Source organism: Lemur catta, chromosome 1 (assembly GCF_020740605.2).
Source record: "Lemur catta isolate mLemCat1 chromosome 1, mLemCat1.pri, whole genome shotgun sequence".
Taxonomy (NCBI): Eukaryota; Metazoa; Chordata; class Mammalia; order Primates; family Lemuridae; genus Lemur; species Lemur catta.
Window position 1 is genome coordinate 222,582,839 of NC_059128.1, and position 24,859 is coordinate 222,607,697.

Consider the following 24,859-nt stretch of genomic DNA (forward strand, 5'->3'; position numbering starts at 1 on the left):
TCTAGAAAGGAAACATATGTCACTGTATTTGCAATACTTGTGATGTTCCAGAGATGAGCTCACCACAGCCTTTTCCTATATCAGGTTATTTCCAGAATTAAGATTCAAGCAAAAATATAAAAGTAACACGAACCAATTCCACACCATCCTGGACATCATAAACTCTCGGTACCATAAATGTGCAAATAATCTGGTATTTAGCACAGTCATTTGTTGAAAATATAAACTTCCCAATTTCTGTAGCATCTTTATATTTGGTCTATACTAATGCCTCACAAAGGCAACTCAGGTTGTAGAGTTCCTGTGCTTGGTCCTCAGAGCAAGTACCACATCTATTTTTTGACTGAACTCTTCAGCAAGGATTTAGGACTGCCGGCCAAGTCTTCCAGTGGCGTCTGACGGTTCTTCCACTGTTCCAGCCCTGCAGAGAGAAGTCTCTTCCTTCTCCTCCTCTGAATGATAATCTCATGGCCAACATTCTTCTGAGAGGAGTTTGCCTAGCAGGTCTTGCATGCTCACAGGCATGCCATGCTGATTTTAAAAAAGGAAAGTTGGAGAGAAAGAAAGCAGAGCTTCTCATGTGTGGTGAATAGTGTCTTCATCACAGTGGCAGTTATGTTCCCTCCTTTTCCCCCTGAAGCCAAGGCAGTATGTCTGAAGGATGGAGTCAGACATCATAATCGGGAGCCTTGCCCTGGGCTTGCCTTAGCCAGATCTGTAGTGTGACAAACGCTCCCACAGTCACATGAAAGAAAAGCTGCCAGAGGTTGCGCAGTTCATAGAGATACATGTTGCACAGACAGATTAAGCCAAAAGTCAAAAAAGATTTGACATTCCGCCAGCCGGTGTAGTAGACAAGTAAATAACACTGTTCAAAATATAAAAATGAAAGATGATTAGGGTTACAGGAAAAGAAATAGATGTCTCTAATAAAAAAAAAAAAACGGTACCAGATCAGAGAATAAAATATGAGAACGACATAGGGTATTTTTTATCTAGGGATAAGATAATATAGCATATCTAAGACATTCAGCTATGAAATTTCCACAGCTTGAAAAGGAAACAGATTTTTCCTTTTATGTTTTTCATTTTTCAAAAGAAAAGCATTTGAGTCATATTTTAAATGAAAATACAATTGGGTGACTCCTTTGCAAACAAGCTGGGTAAATTTCCCAAAGTAACAGGCAACTAAGAAGCGGTCCCAGGGTTTGAGGGGGTTCCATTCTCACTCAGTAGAGTACAAAAAGCTCATATAAGCTATTCAGCAAAACAGATTCTTACATAACCTGAGTCTGAGTATTAATGAAATCAATAAAACTTTACTAGTCCCCCATTGAGTACAGGGAACTATGCTAGGTATAGGACCTGAGTGAACATTTGAGGAAGATTCATTCAACAAATATTTATTAAGGGTCTGCTACAAGTCAGGCATTGTTCTTCAGCTGTGAGTAAAATGAATAAAGCCATTACACAGAGCTTACATATTTTCTTTGGAGACAGTGCCTCATTCTGTCACCTAGGCTGGAGTGCAGTGGTACAATCATAGCTCACTATAACCTTGAATCCCCATGCTAAAGTGATCCTCCTGACTCAACCTCCCAAGTAGCTGGGACTACAGGTGTGCACCACCATGCCCAGCTACTTTTTTGTAGAAATGGGGTCTCACTATGTTGCCCAGGCAGGTCTAGAACTCCTGGCCTCAAGTGAGCGTCCCACCTTGGCCACCCAAAGTGCTGAGATTATAGGCATGAGCCATGGCACTTGGCCAGAGTCTACATTTTAGTGGAGAAATATTATGTACATATTTTAATATACAATATCAAATAGTTACATCTTGAAAAGGGAATAGAAAATGACAGTGAGTGCCATTTTAGAAGAGATAATAAAGAAAGCTCTCCCCTCCAAACCTGGCATTCACCCTTAACTGCTTTATTTTTCTCCATAACATAAACATACTTGAAAAATGTAATTATTTTGTTATCTATAGATGCTTTTCAATAGAATCTAAGTTTCATGAGGGGTGAAACTTTTTACTGTTTTGTTCACTCGTTTATCTCTAGTGCCCAGAACAGTACCTGGTACATAATAAGTACTCAATAAAATTTGTTAAATGAACGAACTGTTTTCTAGAAACAGTGTCTAAAATTCACAATCTGATGACTATAGGAATTGTACGTGACAGCAAAGTCTTAAGAGAGAAGCATAGGTCTCTGTGTGAAACTGTATCCAGGCTTCAGAATGGGAATGACATTAGGGTGTTTGTTACAACGCAGAAAGAATGTGGAAATGTTCTGTTAAACAAGTTTAGTTCTTATACAAATTAGCACTTTTCTTACTTACAAGAAGACTATAATCCAAGCAATATGAAATGAAAACACTGATTTTATCTGAGTGACTTTGATAGTGGAATAGAAGGTTGAAAAACAAAAACAGAAAAAAATCCTTTTTCTTTTGAAATAGAAGATTTCACCCTGTTCCGCCTAATGTTATCCTCTTATATTGCCATAGTATAATCATCAAACCAGAAAATTAACATTGATTCAATATTATTAACTAATCTACAGACTTCAATCAAATTTTGCTACTTGTCCCACTAGGGTCCTTTTTCTGGTCCAGAATTCAATCCAGGATTCTATATTGCATTTAGTTGTCATGTATACTCCAATCTGTAACACCTCAGTCTTTTTTTGCCATGATCTTGACAGTCTTAAAGAGTATGAATCAGGCCAGGTGCAGTGGCTCACGCCTGTAATCCTAGCACTCTGGGAGGCCAAGGCAGGAGGATCGCTCGAGGTCGAGTTCAAGACCAGCCTGAGCAAGAGCGAGACCCTGTCTCTACTAAAAAATAGAAAGAAATTATCTGGACAACTAAAAATATATAGAAAAAATTAGCCGGGCATGGTGGTGCATGCCTGTAGTCCCAGTGACTCGGGAGGCTGAGGCAGAAGGATTGCTTGCACCCAGGAGTTTGAGGTTGCTGTGAGCTAGGCAACTAGCCAGGCACTCTAGACAGGGCAAAAGAGCGAGACTCTGTCTCAAAAAAAAAAAAAGAGTATTAATCAGTGATGTTGTAGAATGTCCCTCAACTTGGGTATATCTGATGTTTTGTCAAGAATGAAATGAGGATATGCAATTTTGGCAAGAATATCACAGAGGTGATATGCACTGTGAGTTACTACTGGTGACGTTAACTTTGATCACTGAATAAGAGGTCTCTGCCAGGTTTCTCTACTGTGAAGTTACTACTATTCCCTTTGTAATCATTAAGTATCTCGGGAGGGAGATTTTGAAATTATGTAAATACCTTATCTCATCATACTTTTGCCCACTAATTTTAGCATTCATTGATGATTCTTGCCGGCAACAGTTATTAGCATGGTTTTTGCCTAATGGTAATTTTGTATTTCCATCATACTATCTACATGTATTAATTGGAATTCTACTATAAAAATAAGCTAGCTTTTCGGGCATTTAAAAAAATAATATTTAATTCATGGTTTTCAAGGGCTTCTAAAAGTAATGGTCTCTACCCCACAAATTACTTATTAATTACAAAGGAGAAAAAGGAATCTCTGTAATGGAGAGATCTGATAGATACCACTTTCACCGAATGATCAAACTTATTACATGTTTCCTGACTGATATAATAAAAGATATACAACATATTATACTATACAGTACTGTTGCAAAAATATTTAACCTGAATCTAATCATGAGAAATAGATGATCCAGACTGAGTCATTCTATTAATATAAGGTACTGGCCTGGAATCTTTAAAAATGTCAATGCTATGAAAGATAAAAACAAAACAGAACAGAACAAAAAGTCTTGGAGGATATATTATAAGTTAAAAGATATACAACAACCAAACACAATGCATAATCATGGATCAAGAGAAAAATAGCAATAAAGAACATTTTGGAGACAACTGAAGTAATCTGAATAAGAATTCTATATTATATAATATTGTATCAATGTTAAATATCTTGGGTGGGATATGATGTCGTGGCCATGTAGAAGGATATCTGTGTTCTTAGAAGATACAGGCTGAAGTATTTTGAGGTAAAATATTATGATGTCTGCCACTTACTGGCCAGTCTACAGAAGATGCACAGAGAGGGCTTTGATGTCCTTTGCTTCACCTTTTGACATCACAGGGCCAAAAACTCCACCGTTGGATCATGCTAATGCCACCACTTTCTGAACATGGAGTCCATGAAGTAGCTTTAACTTTATGTTCAATTGTGTGTGTGCATGTTTCTCCTTTCATAAATATTCATGACTCATCCCATAGCTTGTTAAATGCGCATATTGGCCAGCTGCTCAGCATAAATACCTGTCCCCATTGTCCCTCCCTTGAAGTACCTGCTTCTGGCTTCTGGACAGAGGCTATGCTTCCCACCCACTCAGAATGGCCACCCTGCAGGCTACAACCTTTTACGAGAAATAAAGCTCTTATTTCCAAATTTAGGAACCTCATCATTCTTCAGTTGACACATGTAACCTATGCATACCCTCCTGTATACTTTATTTTATTTTATTTATTTATTTGAGACAGAGTCTCACTCTGCCTCCATGGCTAGAGTGCAGTAGCGTCATCATAGCTCACTGCAACCTCAAACTCCTGGGCTCAAGTGATCCTCCTGCCTGAGCTTCCCAAGTACCTGGGACTACAGGCGTGTGCCACCATTCCTGGCTAACTTTTCTATTTTTTGTAGAGATGAGGTCTTGCTCTTGCTCAGGCTTGTCTCGAACTCCTGACCTCAAGTGATCCTCCTGCCTTGGCCTCTCAGAGTGCTAGGATTACATGCATGAGCCACCATGCCTGGTTCCTCCTGTATACTTTAAATAATCTCTAGATTACTTATAATACCTAATACAATGTAAATGCTATTTAAACAGTTGTTATATTGTATTGTTTAGGGAATAATGACATGGAGAAAAGTCTGTAAATGTTTAGGACAGAGGTTTCTTTCTTTTTTTTTTTTTTGCCAAATATTTTTTATCCACAGTTGGTATAATCCATAGATGCAGAACCCATGGATTCAGGGGGCCAACTGTATAAAGAACTCTCAAAAAAGTAAAAAACAGAATCCAATTATAAAATAAGCAAAAGACAACTGACATTTCAGTGAAGAAGATATATAGATATAGACGGATATACAGAATATATGGACAAACACATGAAATGATGTTTAACATTATTAGCCATTAGGGAAATGTAAATTAAAACCACCATAAGCTATCAGTACACACTTATCAGAATGGCTAAAATAAATATGGCGATGATACCAAATGCTGGCAAGCAGAGAAACTGAAACACTCACATATTGCTGGTGGGAATATAAAATGGTACAGCCACTCTGGAAAACAGTTTGTCAGTTTCTTAATAAAACTAAGCATGCAACTACTACATGACCTGGCAATTGCACTCCTAGGCATTTACCCCAGAGAAATGAAGACTTATGTTCACAAAAAAAAACCTATGCATGAATGCTTATATCAGCTTTATTTATAATAGTCAAAAACTGGAAACAACTCAGATTATCCTTCAATGGGCAAATGATTAAACAAACTGCAGTAAATCCATATGACAGAATTCTACTTGGCAATAAAAAGGAATAAACCATTAATTACGTAATAGTTTGGCTGAATCTCCAGAGAATTATGCTGAGCAAAAAAAATGCCAATCACAAAAGCTTACTCTTATGAACTGAATGTTTGTGTCCGCCCCCCAAGTTCATATGTTGAAAGCTCTAACCCCCAACATGATGCTATTAGGAGGTGGGGCCTTTGGGAGGTCGTTAGGGTTAGATAAGGCCATGAGGGTGCAGCCCCCATGATGGGATCAGTGACCTTACAAGAAGAGGAAGAGACACCAGCGCTTTCTGCCTCTGCAGTGGGAGGGTACAGTGAAAAGGCAGCCTTCTGCAAGCCAGGAAGAAGGCCCTCACCAAGAACTGAATCAGCCAGTACCTTGATCTTGGACTTATCAGTTTCTAGAATTATGAGAAATAAATGACTGTTGTTTAAGCCACCCAGTTTGTGGCATTTCATTATAGCAACCCAAACTGATTAAGACAGTTATATACTGTATGATTCCATTTGTATAACATACATAAAATGAAAAAATTACAAAAATGGAGAACATGTTAGTGATTGTCAGAGCTTAGGGAGGGGTTAGGGCAGAAGGGAAGTGAATGTGGCTACCAAAAGGCAACATGAGGGAGATGCTTGTGGTGATAAGAAAGTTATGTATTTTAACTACATCAATATCAATACCATGGTTGTGATACTGTATTACAGTTTTGCAAGATGGTACCACTGGGAAAAGCCAAGTAAAGGTTACACAGGATCTCTCTTGCAACTCCACATGAAACTAAAATTATCCCAGAAAGTTTAATGAGATAAACAGCTTTACACATATATATCTGTCCAAAACTTACTTTATAAACAACTACAGATGTTCCTCAACTTACAGTGGGTTATGTCCTAATATACCCATCATAAATTGAAAATATCTAAAGTCAAAATGCATTTAATATACCTAACCTACTGAACATCATAGCTTAGTCTAGCCTACTTTAAACATGCTCAGAACACTAGCAGACAATCGAGCAAAATCATCTAACACAATGCCTATTTTATAATAAAGTGTTCAATAGCTCATGTAATTTATTGAATACTAACAGAATGGTTATATAGGCACTTTAAATATGGTTTCTACTGAATGTATATCACTTTTGCATCATTGTAAAGTAAAAAAATTCTAAGTCAGGGATTATCGGTATACGCACACTATACACACCCACATATCAAGAGAGAATGAGATAAAGGAAGTGCTGTAAAATGTTAACAATTGATGACTCTAGGTGTACTAGTCTTTCAACTCTTCTGTAAGTTTAAAAGTTTTCAAAATAAAGCATTGAGGGAAAAGGAATAGTCTCTAGTTTCTTCACTGACTCTGTGATTTCTTATTTGGAATCTTCCCTATCAAGATTATCCTATCTGACTGAGCTCTGTGCTTCCATAATCACCTACATCCTGGAGAAAAAGGTGACAAACCATGTAGTAGTAGCCTTTCAGGTCTGATCTAAAGAGGATTAAAAAATATCCTGGCAACTGGAGATAGAGCATGCTATACAGGAAAACATAATCACCTAAGTTTTACCGTAAAAAAAGCCCCAGCATTATTATCACTCTGCTCAATGTATTTGGAAAGCAGGCAGTTTCACAACTGTCAATACGAAGAAAATGGCTTTTTTTGCTTTTCTTTTTTAAAGCATGAATTTGTTTACTTCTCTCAAGTAAAAGAATACTTGAGTGACACTGCTCCACCATGAGGCAACTCTTAGAACTACTTCAGGCTGTTCTGGGAAACGTGGCTAAGTTGTGCCTATCTACAGCCGGATGGTCAAAAGCACTGGCTCTGGAGTCGCACAGATCTGGGTTTAAATCACTAGCTATAAGAACCACCTATGTCTCAGTGAAAAACAGCAATGGTAAGAGAATTAGTGTGGGTTTTTTTGTGAGGATTCAATGGTACAATGAATATAAAGGGCATATCACAGAGTAAGAGCTCAATATATTCTGCCGTTATTATTAAGCATTTAAAATTACTTAAGACAAAGCAAAGCAACCAAAACTTGTATTTTACAAGAATGATTATTCATAAAATTATTTCAAAGATAATATATTGTTTTGGAATCAAGATCACATATAAAAGTTATAAAATTATAATTTTTTAACATTATAAAAATTATACAAATTAGGAATTTTGCCCAGAGACAGCATGATATAGTAGAAAGAACACAATATTTAAAAATCAGAAGACTCAGAGTTAAGTCCTGACTCTACCACTTTCTGGCTATGTGATTTCAGGATGGTACTGAAACTGCCTCAGCTTTCTAATTTTCAAAAATAAGATAATATGCCTTGTGTGACAGGATTGTAGAAATTGAAATAGAAAATATATATAGGAATATTTCATAAAATTCAAGCAGTATGTAACATTAACAAATACAAGTTTTCACATTTCCTGCATGAAATGCCATTCATTATAATTAAATCTGTCAAATTTGACAAAATTTATGAATATAAATTAAGAAAAATAAAGGGATTTTAAAAAATGGGCCACTAAAACTAAAATTTCTAATGTCTTTACATAAAAGTCAAATGCATGTATTCAGAATATTTCCCTAAAGACTTCTACTAAAAGCCAGGCAGGGTGGCGCATGCCTGTAATCCTAGCACTCTGCGAGGCTGAGGCAGGAGGATCACTTGAGGTCAGGAGTACAAGAGCAGCTGGAGCAAGAGTGAGACTCCATCTCTACTAAAAATAGAAAAAATTAGTTGGGTCATGGTACACACCTGTAGTCCCAGCTACTCAGGAAGCTGAGATAGAAGGATCGCTTGGAGCCCAGGATTTTGAAGTTGCTGCTGTGAGCTAGGCTGATGCCCCGGCACTCTAGCCCAGGCAACAGAGTGAGACTCTGTCTCAAAAAAAAAAAAAAAAAAAAACCAAAAAATTTCTACAGAATTTTAGGCAGCCTTTTATTTGCAGATCTGAATCTTTCTAATGTTTTTTCCACATGAGCCAGAGAAATGAGTCACTTATAAAAGTTAGGTCAAAAGGCCTTGCTTGCAGTATCATCAAAGACATTCTTGAGTTTGGGTAACTGGCATGGTTACCCCAGCTTTCCCTACGAATCTGTGCCTCCTCTGGCCTTGGAAAAGAGTACCAGTCTCCATATCACCCAGGTGCAAAATCTCTTTTCTTAAGTCTCATATCTATCGTCTTCAAGTCTCAATGAGTCTTCCTTCTCAATGTCCACTTTTTCCTATCCGTACTGCTCTTACCATAGTTAAGGCTTTTACTACTTTCTGCCTGTAGTAATAGAATCACCTTCCCACTAATTTCCTTGTTTCCAGTCTCTCCTCTCTTATAATCCATCCTATTCATTACTGCTAAATTAAATACCCTAACATCTTGCTTTTGTTATGCCATTCCCTATTCAAAGACTTTCCCAAAAGTACAAAATCCTCAGCCTAGAGTATAAGCAGAATCTGGAAGCTGAATAATCAGTCGCCAGAAAATCTAGAAGTAGCCTTTACTGCCACAGGCAGATAACATACCACGGCTGAAGCCTAGAAAGGTTAACCCTAAGTTCACTGGGATCTACGTCCACTCAAAACAGAGATACAGGTCACAACGTTAACAGAGACTCAAATTAAAAGAGAGGCAAAGAACTCAGACTCTCTAAAAATTTATTTAAAAAGCACAAGCAATTATTAGAATTGATACCTAAAACAAATAATGGAAAAGTATTTCTTAAAAATGGGAGAGAATCTACCTGGTAAAGGCAGGCTGCTGTTCCGAGGAAAAATGCAATGATGTAATTAAAATCTTCACCATCACTCTGCAAAAACAAGATAAAAGATTACTTTTTTTTCTCATGGAAGTCCATTTCCAAAAACAATCCATCAGGATAGGATACAGCAGTGTCTATGCATAAACTGCAAAAATTGTCACCAACTGTTATATAAAAATTCTTAAGAGTTCTAAAATGGACCCAAAGAGCATGAGGTACAAGTACGAATGTTCCTATCATGGCCTCCTCCATCAATTTCATTACACCCAAGAGAAAATGAAAATCACTGGAAAAAAGTTCCCACATAACGTGAAAAGCCTCTCTTCCTCCCACTAAAGAAACCACATAAAAGTGCATAGCACCCCAGAGGCTGACAAATTTACTCCTGCTTACTAGGGTCACTACTTGACTCAAATGAATATTGACAAACTTTACTATCTAGTAAGCACGTCACTGAACTGTCCAATAAAATAATTTGACATGATTAAAAAAAAAAAAAGACACGTAAACACCAAAAAGCTACTGTCCACTAGAGTGTGCTAAATCCCAGTAAGAAAAATCAAGACTAATCGGTCATGCCTGCTATGCTAGAAAAACCGCCCAGAGGAAAAACAGAGATAGATCATTCTTTTCTTTGAAAAGAAAACTAAAGGAGACATGTGACAACCCATGTTTTCCTATTCCTTTTTGTTTCCTTTTAAATATTCACATTTATCAACTTCTTTGAATATTTTTACAAAGTAGAACATAAAGTCCAGGCAGGAACATTATTTTTTTCTCCTAGGCAGGAATATTAAATTTGGTCCTTTCCTTATTTTAGAAAAAAATATCTTTATACAATGAAAATTTCCACAAGATACAGGAGTAGCTCTCTTGACTGTGCCTTCATAAAATAGTATAAAGAGAAAATTCTTTTTGCACTGATTACTGGGCAACAGAAATGACTGTAAGGCAGAGGGAGACTGGCTTATCCTAGTGAGATCTTAAAATAGGAACCATTAATCTGTCTGGGATGCTTATGTCAGTTGTACCCCAGAGGCAGGGAAGGTCAACATGAAACCTTTCCATTTTAATAACTGTAAGGCTTTAAATAAGTTCTGCTTGATTATTTTGTCTTTAGTCTATTATTTTTTAAGTGACCTTTTTTCCTAATTATAAAAACTCACGTTCATTGTTGAGGATCTGGAAAATACAGAATATACAAAGAAGAAATTCATACAGTCCATAAATACCACAGATCTGGGAGAATTACTGTTAACCCTTTCATGTATTTTCTTCATGTCTCTTCTGTATATGTATGCACATTTTTAAAAAATGGAATGCTTTTATATACTACTTTTTAGTATTAATATTTCATGTTACACCATAAACACTTTACCAAGAGAGTAAATATTCCTCAACCACAGAATTTATAATGATTTCATTGTGGGGATATATAATAATTTTTGTCCTACAATTGGATACTGTATTATTTTCTTCTCTAAACTTACAGTATCACTTGATAACCTTCATAATTGCCTTTGGAACTCTTTGCATGTTTCTGGAGTCAGTCAGACCTGGGTTCAAATCTTTACTTATGATCTTTAATTTCACCTTTTGAAAAATAGAAGTTGTAGAGATTAAATGAAATAACATTTGCAAATACAAAGAAAAGTAACTGGTACACAGCAAGTACTCAAAAACATTCACTAACTCCTCTTTCCCTGGGGTTACTATCTGTATCATTCTTCAGGTAATTAGATTACCTTTCAGTATTATTTAAACCTCTAGTATACTGGCCTTATCCTCTCAATTAGTTCCTAATTGAGAGGCAGAAAATAGTCTTACTACTTGCATGAAACTGTGCACACAGTAGCAATTCAACAGATGCATGCTGAATAGAGTTGAGCTTTGATAAAGTTGAATTTCTACTTGATAAAGATTATCCATAAACATATTCTTCCATTCCATAAATATTCATTAAGCATTTACAAACCAGGTACTATGTTACTAGACCAAGGACAGAAAACAAGCCCATACCAACTTAAGGGGCTCACTCTAATTAAGAAGGCAGATACATAAATCAATAATTCCCACCCAAAGTAATAACTGACGGTATAGGTGTGTGTGTAGGGTACTAAGGGAGCCTACTGGAGACACATCTAATTCTGCCTGGAGAAAAAAATGGTCAGGAAAGATTTCCCAGAGGAAGTAAAGCCTAACTTGGGTCTTGAAGACTGAACAGGCAGACAAAGTAGACAAGGTAGGAAAAGGACTGTGGGCAAATGAAGTAGACCTGCAGTCTCAAAGAGGGAGGAACTAAGATGACTCCAAGGTTTGTTTCTTGTTTAGGCAACATTTGAATGACATGATGCACTAAGTTGAGAATATAAGAGGAAAAGTAATTTGAGAGCAGAAAATATTGAGTTCATTGTAGACAGGCTATTTTACAATTGCCAGTGAGACACTGAAATAATTATACTTAGTAGTTATTTACATCTGCTTCAGGGAAGAGGTTGATCTAGAGATCTAGCTTGGTAGCCATCTATCTAACCAGTAGTTAAATGAAAGGCCTATGACAACCAAGTGCAAGTCTTAATTCTTGATTGGCTCCCAGATTGGAGAGAGAAACAAAACACTATAAAGGACTTTTGGGGAGCAACTGTGGAAATATGAATACAGGTTTATATTAGCTAATACTGTATGAATTTTTAAATTTCTTTGGTGTGATAAAGGTATTGCGATTATGTAAGCGAATGTGTTAGTCCTTAAGATATATATATATTGAATAATTTTGGAATAAGCTTTTTACTTTCCCAAGATTCAGAAAAAGGGAGAAAGGAAAGAAGAAAGGTAGTCATACAAGTGGATGTTAATTGTACTGTTCTTTAAACTTTTCTGTAAGTTTGAATTCTTTCAAAATAAGATTTTATGCAGGGGGAGGAAAATACAAACCAAAAAAATGCCATGCAGCCACTAAAAAGAATGGAATACATCTCTATGTACTGATGTGACCTGTTCTCCTACATATTACTAGATTTAAAAGATGCAAATCAGTATGGAGTATACTATTTATATAAAAATAACTTTAAAAGAATAAAAAGTAAATATATAAATACATATATACTAGCGTACACACATAATCTCTCTAGAAGGATACACCAGTGATTGACTCGGGAAAAGAATTTTTTTGCGAAAATTAATGTCAATTTTTGTAGGCTTTGAAATTTACTATGTGCATATTTTACTGTGTATGTATGTGTATATAAACTTTTTTCAAAAAGCCACTTTGAAAGTATCCAAGAAGTTGTAGAATTAGAAGAATATAGAACCAAGGACAGAATACTGGAGAATGGCACTATACAAAGGACAGGGGGAAGAAGAAAGTTTATTGAATTAACTGAGGAATAGAAGAAAAAGAGAAAAAAAACCTTTTAAAAAACCACAAAAAACAGTTTCATGGAAATGAAGGGATGAGAGATTGTCAAGAAGAATGTAAATATATTTAATTATTAATAGCAATTTATTTGATTTGCATCTAAGTGTCCTAAAATAAAAATTTTTTGAAATTAAACAAGGCATTATTTTTAAAAGGAAGAACTGAATGATATATGAGATGAGGCAGAGAATGCACATAAGATAAGGGCACTAAGAGTGGCTGAACTATTTTGTAATCAGAAGGATACTGGTGAGCTTAATGGCAGGTGTCTAAAAGAATCATGGGGACAAAAAGAGATCACAGGAGACTAAGGAAATAGAAGGCAAAGTAGCAGGGACAACAAATGTAGTCTACTCTTTAAAAAAATTAGAAGAAAACACAGGTCAAGTGGCTTTGGGGGGTTTTTTGGTTGTTGTTTTATTTTATTTTATTCTTATTTCAGAATATTGTGGGGGTACAAAAGTTTAGGTTACGTATATCGCCCTTGCCCCCCCACCCCGAGTCAGAGCTTCAAACATGTCCATCCCCTAGATGGTGCGCATCGCACTCATTATGCATGTATACACCCACCCCCTCCCCCACCCACATCTGCCCAACACCTGATCAATGTTATTCCTGAACGTGCTCTTAGGTGATACAGCAGGGCTGAGGGAAAAGACCCAGCAGGGAGGAAGCAGATGAAATCTAGGTGAAGGAATAGCTAGAGTTGGGGGAAAGTAGGCAGAGGTTAGGAGCGGGGGACAGAAGTGAGAATGGACAGGGGCTGGGAACAGAGGCAGGGAGGAAGACAGAGGCTGGGGCGAGGGGGAGTGGTGAAGGATGGGAAGTGGTGAAGGACGGGAAGGAGAGGGGAGAGGTAAGGAGTTCAAATAAAAAAATTTTAAAATGTCACTATTCACCACCTTTGGGGGATGATGAAGTACCAATGTATTGCCTTGAAAACTAACAAATACAGGGAAAGAAATTTTTTTTAAAGGTGAGGGTGAAGGTAAACAAAAGCCTCATATAATAGCCATACAATATATTAGGAAGATACTATTAAAATGTTTATAATAATTAGGAAATATTCACTTAAGTAAAAAAGGAACACAAAATAATATATTAATAATAGAGATGACATATTACATGTATGTGTGTATATATAAATACATATGTCAGAGAAAATTTGCAGATGATTTTTATTTTCTTCTTTATACATTTTCCCCAATTCACTAATAATGAATTAGTATATAATCAGGAAAATACTTTTGTTTCTTTTGAAAGAAAGCACCATATTGTTGATATTAGGCCATTAAATAAATTTTAAATTTTCTGTTTAGCTTTAACAGGCATATAATTTCTTTAAATGGTATTAACAATACTATGGGAAATAAAGAAGACAAGAAATAAAAGCAAGCTGATTACTTCTGCTTTGTACTAGCTATTACAAACAATTTTAGAATCAGAAAATCTTAGGATGTTAGTGCTGAAGTAGTCCTTGGGCTTATGAAGTCTAAAACCTTCATCCTGCAGAATCAGAAGATGAGATCTAACAAGGTAAAGAAATCTGTCTAAGGTCACAAAGTTAGTTACTGGTAGACGGGGCCCAGGTATCCTGACTTTCAGGCCGGCATTTCTACTGCTCAATTTTGCTCTTTCCCATCTTGCAAGATGGCAGGTGAAAAAGTTGAGAAGCTGGATACAAAAGAGAAGGAACCTGAAGCCAATAAGGCTGATGCCAGTGGCAAGGATAAAAAGCCCAAGAAAGAGAAGCCCACTGCAACTGAAATCCTGTCTTCGTCAGAGAAATTGGCAGATATTCCTGATCTGCTATGTATTCCAGCAAGGCCATGCACAGGAGGAAGTACTCAGTCACTAAATCTAAGATTGAAAAGAAAAAGAAGGAGAAGCTTCTTGCCACTGTTACAAAACCAGCTGGTGGTGACAAGAATGGTGGTACTTGGGTGATTAAACTTTGCAAAATGCCTAGATATTATCCTACTGAAGATGTGCCTCAAAAGCTGCTGAGCCACAGCAAAAAGCCCTTCAGTCAGCATGTGAGAGAACTTCGAGCTAGCATCCTTCCTGGACCCTTCTGACCATCCTCACTGGGCGCCACAAAGGCAAGATGGTTTTCCTGAAGCAGCTGGGCAGTGGCTTGTTATTTGCGATTGGACCTCTGGTCCTCAATCAAGTTCCTCTGTGAAGAACACACCAGAAATTTGTCATCACCACCTCCACAAAAATTGATATCAGCAATGTAAAAATCCCAAAACATCTTACCGATGCTTACTTCAAGAAGGAACTGCAGAAGCCCAGACACCAGGAGGGTGAGCTCTTAGACACAGAAAAAGAGAAATACGAGATTACAGAGCAGTGCACTTTTGATCAGAAAGCTGTGGACTTGCAAATTTTACCAAAAATCAAAGCTATTCCTCAGCACCAGGGCTACCTGTGGTCTGTGTTTGCCCCGACGAATGGAGTTCATCCTCACAAATTGGTGTTCTAAATTTCTTAAAAAGAACCTAATTAAACAACTGATACATTTTTAAAAAAATAAAAAAGACTCAATTTTTTTCTAATGCACCACATGCAAATTACTTCTAGGTTGGCATCAGCATAATTAATATCCTTATTTCCAGGCTGATTCTTGAAACATGCAATACAAGCCAATGTGATAAAGCTTATGCATTCATGAGGTATCAATTTACAATAAACTTATTAACATCTCTAAACTCAGAACAAAGTTAGGGAGTGAAAATAATCTAATTTACACATTATTGTGAACACCAAATCAAATTTACCAACTTAACTAATACTATACCCATCCTAAACTTCACCAGTCTAAACTTAGATAGCAAAGAAAAATTTCAGTGCTACTTATTTGAATAAATCCCTTGATATCACCCTATGAGGCAGTTATGAATCTAGAAGAAATAAACTTGTGCTGAATCTTCAAACATTAACAATATACAAGAATGTTGATTCATGTAGGTCCTCAAATTTAAATGTGCCTCAAGCACAAAGTTACACACTAAAGATAAATGTAGCAATCATTTTTAGCATTCAACAAGAGTATTTAGAATTCATGGCCTTAAAACAGCAAACTTTAAATTAATGTCTACATATTACTCATACTCAGGAAATATACTACATATTTTCAGCTAGATCTAAAATTATGATCCCCAAATAAATCCTGTGCTCTTAAATCAAGTATTAGAGAAATGGTGAGGCCACTTAATCTGGATATGCCTTTCCCCCTCCTCAACCACCAACATGATCTGAATAACTCCACTGCTGGTAACTTCAAAATAAATAAAGGTTTAAGTCCTGTGTCCTGGGATTTGCACTCAAGTCTACAGAGCAGACTACCTCAGAAAAATCTACTTTTACAGACCAAAAATTTATATCTAGAGCAATGTTAGAGATTATCCCTAACACAAAATACAATATTGATAAACCAGAAAGAAGGCTAAGAGTATGTCTTAAGTCTAATGGCTTTAGTGAAAATAAGAAGAATCTTTTATCCAATACAAGTCATGAACAGTGATAAAACAGACTCTAATGAGGGAAAATCAAAAGTGAGAGACCTCAGGTCACCCGTTTTGTATGTATTTTCTTTCATGTTAAATCGGGCTAAGGACGTACTAGTTAAAATTGTCCAGTTTGTGCCCCTGAACCTACCCTGTTTAAAACTCTTAAGTTTATCACTGTGCCTACTTGCACTCTGAGATTTCATTTTTTATTAATACTTTTGTTTGCCTATAATCTTTAGAGGACAGGTACTTCCAACACTACGTAGCACTCCCTCATTTATCCTCACAGGAGGACAAGGAAAAATATTTCTATGCACCGGTCACTCACCATATTTTTCTCTATGCAGATTAAAAAAAAATCCCAATAATGGGAACAATGGAAGCCTCCACTTTTGATCCAATGAATTTCCAAAGGCAGTGATTCTCATTTAGGTGAGAAGATCAGAATTTGCTAGAAAATCTTTTAAAACTACCTATGGTTGACAAACTACTTGTGGACTACATTATCCTCAATTTCCACTCTGTTGTTTCCTCAATCCTCTGAGAATCACTGTTTTAGAAACCTCAACTACTGATGAATGTATATGGAATACATCAGGTGGGTTATGGCAGAACAAAGGCTTTAAAACAAAGCTAAGGGAACAACACACATGCAGATGTATACGCCATTATTTTCCAGAGAGCTAAGAATCTCATATGAACCAATTTACAGTTCCCTGGATCAGGTAAGAAAGAAATAACAGAGTAAATTTAATCTAGGACAACAGTGAAAAAAAAAGGATTCTGTATCAACCATCAGAAAGATAACATCTTCAAAGATAACAAGTATACACACAAAGTTTCCAAATTATAAATGACCTACTAATAAAAAAGACCATTCTAACCTTTTCCTTATTCAGAATTTATCTTATGCCTCTTCTGTACCCTACCACCTTAGTTATGATGAACTGTTTAAAACAAACAAAAAACCAAACAAATCCCTTGAAGCTTCTGGGGAAACTGTGGAATCTAAGATAGGGTCAGGAAGAAGCTACCAAAATCCAGGAAAAATGCTCAGCCACCCTTTAACCCTCACAAAAATATTTATTTTAACTTCACCTGAAATTTTTGTTATTTAAAACTCTACCAATTAAGTTGAGTTAATGACAGTTGTCTTTTTTTCTGCTTACATAACAGGTGCTAATAAATATTTATTATTTAAAATTTAAATATATTCATGATTCAAAAAGTAAAAACATATAAAAAGACATATATAAATATGTAAAGAGTCTCATTCCTACTCCATTTCCCGTTTGTACAGTTCCCCCCATGTTTATTAGTTTCTTTATGCAAACTAAAATATATTGTTATTTCACCAGGCTATCCTAGGTGGGCTGAGTTGGGGCTGAGCTGGCAGGGACTAGTGTGTGCAAGACCAGAGGACCTGGTCTGGCTGTCTCTCACTGGCTTTCTCAAAAAAGCCATTGTACTGGCCGGGAGCGGTAGCTCACGCCTGTAATCCTAGCACTCTGGGAGGCCAAGGCGGGCAGATTGTTTGAGGTCAGGAGTTCGAGACCAGCCTGAGCAAAAGCGAGATCCTGTCTCTACTAAAAATAGAAATAAATTATATGGACAGCTAAAAACATATATACAGAAAAATTAGCCGGGCATGGTGGTGCATGCCTGTAGTCCCAGCTACTCTGGAGGCTGAGGCAGTAGGATTGCTTGAGCCCCAGAGTTTGAGGTTGCTGTGAGCTAGGCTGACGCCATGGCACTCACTCTAGCCCAGGCAACAGAGTAAGACTCTGTCTCAAAAAAAAAAAAAAAAGCCATTGTACTGAGAGGGCACAAAGTTGTACATGAAACCTTGAAACATCAATTGGACTCCTGAACCTGGGGCTCCATTCTGGCTGGGGCTCTAATGTCCTCACCTGGCCTGTGTAAAGGGGAGGCCCAGCCCCTCTGTGGGAAGAGAAGGCCCAATCCACTGCTTCCTAAGAGTGGTTAGGCGCAATAGGTTATACTTTACCTGCTGCTAAGACGAACAACACCTAACTAAAGAACATCAAAGCCCAGACTGAGCATTCCCCCCTTTCCTGTTTTCCTTTAACTTGTTATTAAGAATAATGTCTTTGTTTTAGTGCTGGCTTTAAAAGACTTTTGTTTTTTAGAACAATTTTAGGTTTACAGGAAATTGAGCAGAGAGTTTCCATATATCCCCTCTCTCTCCACTCAGAGTTTCCCCTACCATTAACATCTTGTATTAGTGTGGTACATTTGTTACAATTGATAAGCCAATATATTGATATATTATTAACTAAAGTCTATAATTTACATTAGAAGTTTCATTCTTTGTGTTGCACATTCTATGGGTTTTGACAAACGTATAATGACATGTATCCACCATTACAGTAACATATAGAAGTTTCACTGCCCTAAAAATCCCATGCTCGAGATATTCACTCCCTCTCCCACTCCCCCTCAATCCCCTGGCAACCACTGATCTTCTTACTATCTCTACAGTCTCCCCTTTTCCAGAATGCCATAGAGTTGGAATCATATAGTATGCAGTCATTCATATTGGCTTCTTACACTAAGCAATACGCACTTAAGGTTTATCCATTTCTTTTTGTGGCTTGATAGCTCATTTCTTTTTATTATTGAATAACTGGCCATTGTATGGAATACCAGAGTTTATTTATCCATTAATTTTTTGAAGGACACTTACTTGCTTCTAGTTTTTTGAAATTATGAATACAGCTGATATTAGTATTTGCATGCAAGTTTTTATGTGGATAAAATTTTAGCACTATTGTGGGATCGTAAGGTAAGGTTATGTTTAGCTTTGTGAGAAACAGCCTGTCTTCCAAAGTAGGTGTACCATTTGCATTCCTACCAGTAAAGAATGAGAATTCCTGTTGTTCCATATCCTCATCAGTATTTGGTTTTATTGGTTTTTCAGATTTTGCCATTCTAATAGGTGTTTAGTGATATCTCATTGTTTTAATTTGCAATTCCCTAATAACATGTGACATTGAGCATCTTTTCATATGCTTATTTGTCATCTGTATATCTTTGGTGAGGTATCTGTTCAGATCTTTTACTCATTTTTTAACTGGACTGTTTGCTTTCTTATTTTTGAGTTTTTTAAAAGTGTTTTGATATTTTGGATACAAGCCCCTTTATCAGATGTGTTTTGCAAATATTTTCTCCTAGTCTGTGCCTTCTCTTTTCATTCTCCTAACAGTGTCTTTCACAGAGCAGAAATTTTTACATTTAATGAAGTCCAACTAATCAATTTTTTCTTTCATAGATCATGCTTTTGGTGTTGTTATCTAAAAATTCACTGTCAAACCCAAGGTCACCTAGGTTTTCTCCTAGCTATCTTTTAGAAGTTATATAGTTTTATACTTCACATTTAGGTCTGTGATCCATTCTGAGTTAACTTTGTGAAAGGCGGTATAAGATTTGTGTCTAGATGCATTTTTTTGCATGTGGATGTCTGGGTGTTCCAGTATCATTTGTTGAAATGACTAGCCTTTCTCCACAGAATTGCTTTTGCTCATTAGTCAAAAATCAGTTGACTATATGTACGTTGGTATAATTCTGGGCAATTTTATTCCACTGATCTATTGGTCTAGTCTTTTACCAATATCATACTGTCTTAACTATTGTAGCTTTGTAGTAAGTCTTGAAGTCAGATAATGTGAGTCCTCTAACTTTGTTCTTCTTTTTCAGCATTGTGTTGGCTATTCTGGGTGTGAAATAATAAGAAAAATATAGCTACATGCCACAAAACGATATCTCAATCAGCAATGGACTGCACAGACCACAGTGGTCCCATAAGATTATAATACCATATTTTTACCATACCTTTTCTGTGTTTAGACACATTGAGATACACAAATACTTACCATCGTGTTACAACTGCCTACAGGATTCAGTACAGTAATATGCTGTACAGGTTTGAAGCCTCTGAGCAATAGGCTATACCATATAACCTAAGTCTGTAGTAGGCTACACCATCCAGTTTTGTGTAACACTCTATGAAGTTCAAACAATAACAAAATCGCCTAATGACATGTTTCTCAGAATGTATCCCTATCACTATGTGACATATGACTGTATATAAATTCTGCCCCTGGTTCCTGACAAAGAGCTCCTAAAACTTTTATAAATAAAGGTGTTAGAAGATTCTTTTGTCCGAATATTTAGTCTCTGATCCCAGTCCTGTCCTGATATAGAGCTTTCTGAGACCTTTGTAATTTCCTGAGTGATAGGAGCATCTGACAAAGAACTCTTAAATCCCTTGGAATTGCCTGGGTGACAGGAGCACCTTTTCTTCTAATGAGGCAACTCTTGGTGCAATCTTGGATAGGGACTGGTTATCAGAAAGACTAGCCACTGAGACTTGGAACTTTCAGCCCCACTTCCATCCTCTGGGAGGGGAAAGGAGCTGGAGATTGAGTTAATAATTGATCATTCCTACATGTTGAAGCCTCCATAAAAAGCCTTAAAAGACAGGGTTCAGAATTTCTGGGTTAGTGAACATATCCATATGCCAAGAGGGTGGCAAACCCCAGCTGCATGAAAACAGAAGCTTCTGTGCTTGGGACCCTTCCAGACCTCCCTCTATGTACCGCTTCATGGCTATTCACCTTTATGCTTTGTATATTAATACTTCATCATAAAGCAGTGAATATGTTTCCCTGAGTACTGGGGACCATTCTAGTAAATGACTGAACCGAAGGAGGGAGTTGTGGGAACCTCCAAATTACAGCCAGTTGGTCAGAAGCACCGGTGACAATCAGGATGCTCCTTAGTCTTGTGCGACTGAACCCTTAACCTGTGAGGTCTGTGCTAACTCCAGGTAGATAGTGTTAGAATTGACTTGTAGGAAACTCAGCTGGTGTTGGGGAATTGGTCGGTGTGGGAAAACTCCTCACACATCTGATGTCAGAAATGAAGTTCTGCAAGTATTGAGAGTTGTCAGAGAGAATACAGAAGTCTGTTTTTCCCTATATACTGGGTGTTTTTCTTTTCCATGTAAACTTTAGAATAATTTTGTCCATTTCCACATAATAACTTGCTGGAATTCTAGTTGGGATTGTGTTGAATCTATAGACCAAGGTGGATAGAACTGACACCTAAACAATATTAAGTCTTCTACCTATGAACATGGAATATTTCTCCATTTATTCAGATCTTCTTTCTTTTATCAGAGTTTTATAATTTCCCTCATACAGCTTTTATGAGATATTTTGTAATATTTATATATATTTTGCTAGACTTATTCTAAACTATTTTTTGGTGCCAATATAAATGGTATTGTGTTTTTAATTTCAAATTTTAATTATTCCTTATAGGCATATAGGAAAGCAATTGACTTTTGTGTATTAACCTCATATATTCTGCAACTTTGCCAAAATTACTTATTAATTCCAGTTTTGTCAAATCTTGGGATATTCCACATAGACAATCATGTCATCTGTGAACAAAGACAGTTTTATCTCTTCCTTCTCAATCCATATACCTTTTATTTCCTTTTCTTGTCTTACTGAATTAGCTAGAACTTTCAGGAAGATGTTGAAGAGGAGTAAGAGGGGACATCCTTGCCTTGTTCCTGATCTTAGGGGGAATGCACCTAGTTTCTCATCATTAAGGATGATGTCAGCTGTAGGGTTTTTCCTCTTTATCAAACTCAGGAAGTTCCCCTCTATTCCTAGTTTGCTGCAAGTTGTTTTTTTTAAATCATAAATGGGGGTTGAATTTTGTCAAATACTTTTTCTGCATCTACTGATACGCTCATGTGATTTTTCTTCTTTAGCTGATGTGATAGATTAATTGCTTTTTTTTTTTGAGACAGGGTTTTGCTCTGGACAGAGTGCAGTGATGTGATCACAGCTCACTGCAACCTCACACTCCTGGGCTCAAGCAATTTTCCTGCCTCATCCTCCCAAGTAGCTGGGACTAGAGGTGCCACCGCACCTGGCTAATTTTCTATTTTTTGTAGAGACGGGGTCTTGCTCTTGCTCAGGCTGGTCTCGAACTTCTGACCTCAAGTGATTCTCTTGCTTCAGCCTCCCAGAGTGCTAGGATTACAGGCGTGAGCCACCATGCCCGGCCCCATTAATTGATGCTAACGAACTAACATTGCATACCTATGATAAATTCCACTTGGCTGTGGTGTTTAATTCTTTTTATACATTGCTTGATATGATTTGTTAATGTTCATCTATGTTGATCTACGTTCATGAGAGATAATGGTCTGTAAAGGTGTCTTTTTAAAATGTAAAGAGGCTGAAAAATCTCAGAGCTATCAGTCAGTTACAGGTAAGTGGTAATCAGTTAATCAGATTATTCTCCTTAAACCTAAAATTATATCAACTTCAGTGAGACAAAGACAGTACTAATCAGAGAGAGAACATGGAACAATTAGGAAACAAAGTAGGTTTTAGCCAGTTGTAGCATCTCAAAAGCATGCAACGCTGTAGTTTATACTACTTTCCTTAGTTTTTGTTTTGAATCAGAGGAAAGAGAAGAAAAGAATCAGCCTAAGAAGAAGAGGGATAGGATATCTGAGTGCCTGATAGAAATTATTGTTCCCTTTAACAAGTTTTGTGAGATACAATAGCTTGTCTGAATTTTAACTTAAAGGTGGTCTAATCCCCAGGTTCCACAACTTACAGACCGTCTCATTAAGTCAGGGATGGCAAAGCTCTATGGTGTTAAAGATTTTCTCTACCTAGGCCTGGTCCACCAACAAAAATCAACTATTCATACACAAATACTGCTGTTCTTTCTACTACATCAAGTACCAAAAAAAAGAGAGAGAGAGAAAGAATATCTTGTTTATCAGCTGTTTGCAGTCAGGAGTCTCCAAATTGTCTTTGTTTCTTCTCTGTCAGGTTGTCTAAATTGCTTAAAATTGAACTCTTTCTGCTGGAATAAATCTGACCTTGCTGGGAGATGGAGGATAGGAAGGCAGAGGGATGATAGCCGCTGTCCTGTGTCTGAAAGGGGAGAGGGGCTGTACCTGTGGGCAGACAGTGTTTGGAAGAGGAATTGGGAAGTCATGAGAAGCCCCATCCATCTCCTCTAGGGACAGCTCTGCTGCTGGAACTTCTGATGTTGCACGCTGTTGGCATTATGTGGCTCAATACATGCAGAGGGTATGCAGAAAGAGACCCTCTGAGTGTTCCCCAAACTAACAGCAATTTTAAAACAGAATATAAAGTGCACTGACTGGGTTTTTACAAATGATATTCTGAGCTTAATGCTGACAAAATAACTAGGACTAATTCACAATGTAAAAGTGTCAAGAATTCTCCAGAGAAAGTAAGTAGAAACAAGGGAAAGGAATGCTGTGCAGTCTCAAATGTGCAAAACTTTAAGAAAGGAAATTTTGAAAAGTTTACAAAAGGCATAAAAGAAAAAATTAGTGTCTGTTTGTAGTAATATATCTATATCTGTATTTTTTTAAGACAGGGTCTCACTCTGTTGCCCAGGTTGGAGTGCAGTGGCATGGTTGCGTCTCACTGCAGCCTTGCACTCCTAGCCTCAAGCTATTCTCCTACCTCAGACTCCCAAAGTTCTGGGATTACAGGTGTGAGCCACCATGCCAAGCCAAAATTGGCATATTATGATAGCTATAGATTCTAGAAGAAATTACACTGGAAAATGAAATAGTTGGCAATATCTGCAGAAATTAGCAATTTCCCAGGTAGCTCAAGTTTTAAAAGGCCACCAAAAAAAAAAAAAGGAAAGAAAGAAAGAAAAGGAACAGATAACTGAGTAGGAATAGGCAGAAGTGGGACAAAACACTGCCCATGTGTGCCCTCTTCACTCTTCCATTGTTTCCATCTGCTCAGATCCTTTCTAGGCCAGCTCAACCCTCCTCCACAAAACCTTCTTCTCTAATCCTGACTCACACTGATGTCTCCTCTTCCCAATTCTGTGTAATTGGCAATTATTCATGGACTTCTTTGCCTTCCCAGTTCAATGTTAAGTTGTGAGCCCATATCTTGGTGTCCCCAGAATGCCTATAAACACTGCTTCCTGAAGAGTGGATGATAAATAAACATGGACTTATGGATTCAAAGAAGCTAACCAGAAATCAGTGGTTTTAGAAGAATGGAGACTAGGGTAGGTGTAAGAAACACCTATTTTGAGCATGCATTATAAGTAGTACTAAAATCCAATCCAATCCAAATCAATTATGTAACAAGTAGAACGAACAGGCACAGTCACCTGAAGTTACAAAAATAGCACAGTACCTGCAAGAGACTTTCTATGGCATGAAAGCCTCGAATTAAATTCAGAGCTCCACATAAAAGACTAAGGATAAATGCCACAATCCCTGACAGAGTTGCTGGTTCCAGTCGCTGGTGAGCTGGAAAATAAAAGAAATAGTTAGAAATGGGCACCAACATCTCACATAGCTGAACTTATATAAAACAAAAATTCACTTCTCAATTTAAAGGGATTAAACATAGATTAATCTTCATAAAATTAAACAATATATCTTCATAATTAAATATATTTTAAAATGTAAAATATTTGATAACATAAAAGCT

The 24,859-nt window shown here is 37.0% G+C and overlaps 1 protein-coding gene and 1 pseudogene across 3 annotated transcripts in view; one reads left to right on the forward strand and one right to left on the reverse strand.

Moving 5' to 3' along the window:
• SEC22A (SEC22 homolog A, vesicle trafficking protein) overlaps positions 1 to 24,859 on the reverse strand; it is a 55,971-nt gene continuing 31,112 nt past the window's right edge. Inside the window, exons 5-7 of one of the 2 annotated variants that reach the window (XM_045540129.1) lie at positions 24,560 to 24,675; positions 9,354 to 9,419; positions 1 to 868 (exon numbers count right to left, since the gene is read on the reverse strand). In XM_045540129.1, coding sequence (XP_045396085.1) covers positions 668 to 868; positions 9,354 to 9,419; positions 24,560 to 24,675 — 383 coding nt within the window. In that variant the 3' untranslated portion in view covers positions 1 to 667. The remainder of the gene's footprint in view (positions 869 to 9,353; positions 9,420 to 24,559; positions 24,676 to 24,859) is intronic. The other variant, XM_045540130.1, reaches the window with a different exon arrangement.
• Positions 14,440 to 15,309, forward strand: LOC123630474 (annotated as a pseudogene). Its single transcript, XR_006732689.1, has one exon. The product of XR_006732689.1 is annotated as a 60S ribosomal protein L6-like (transcript).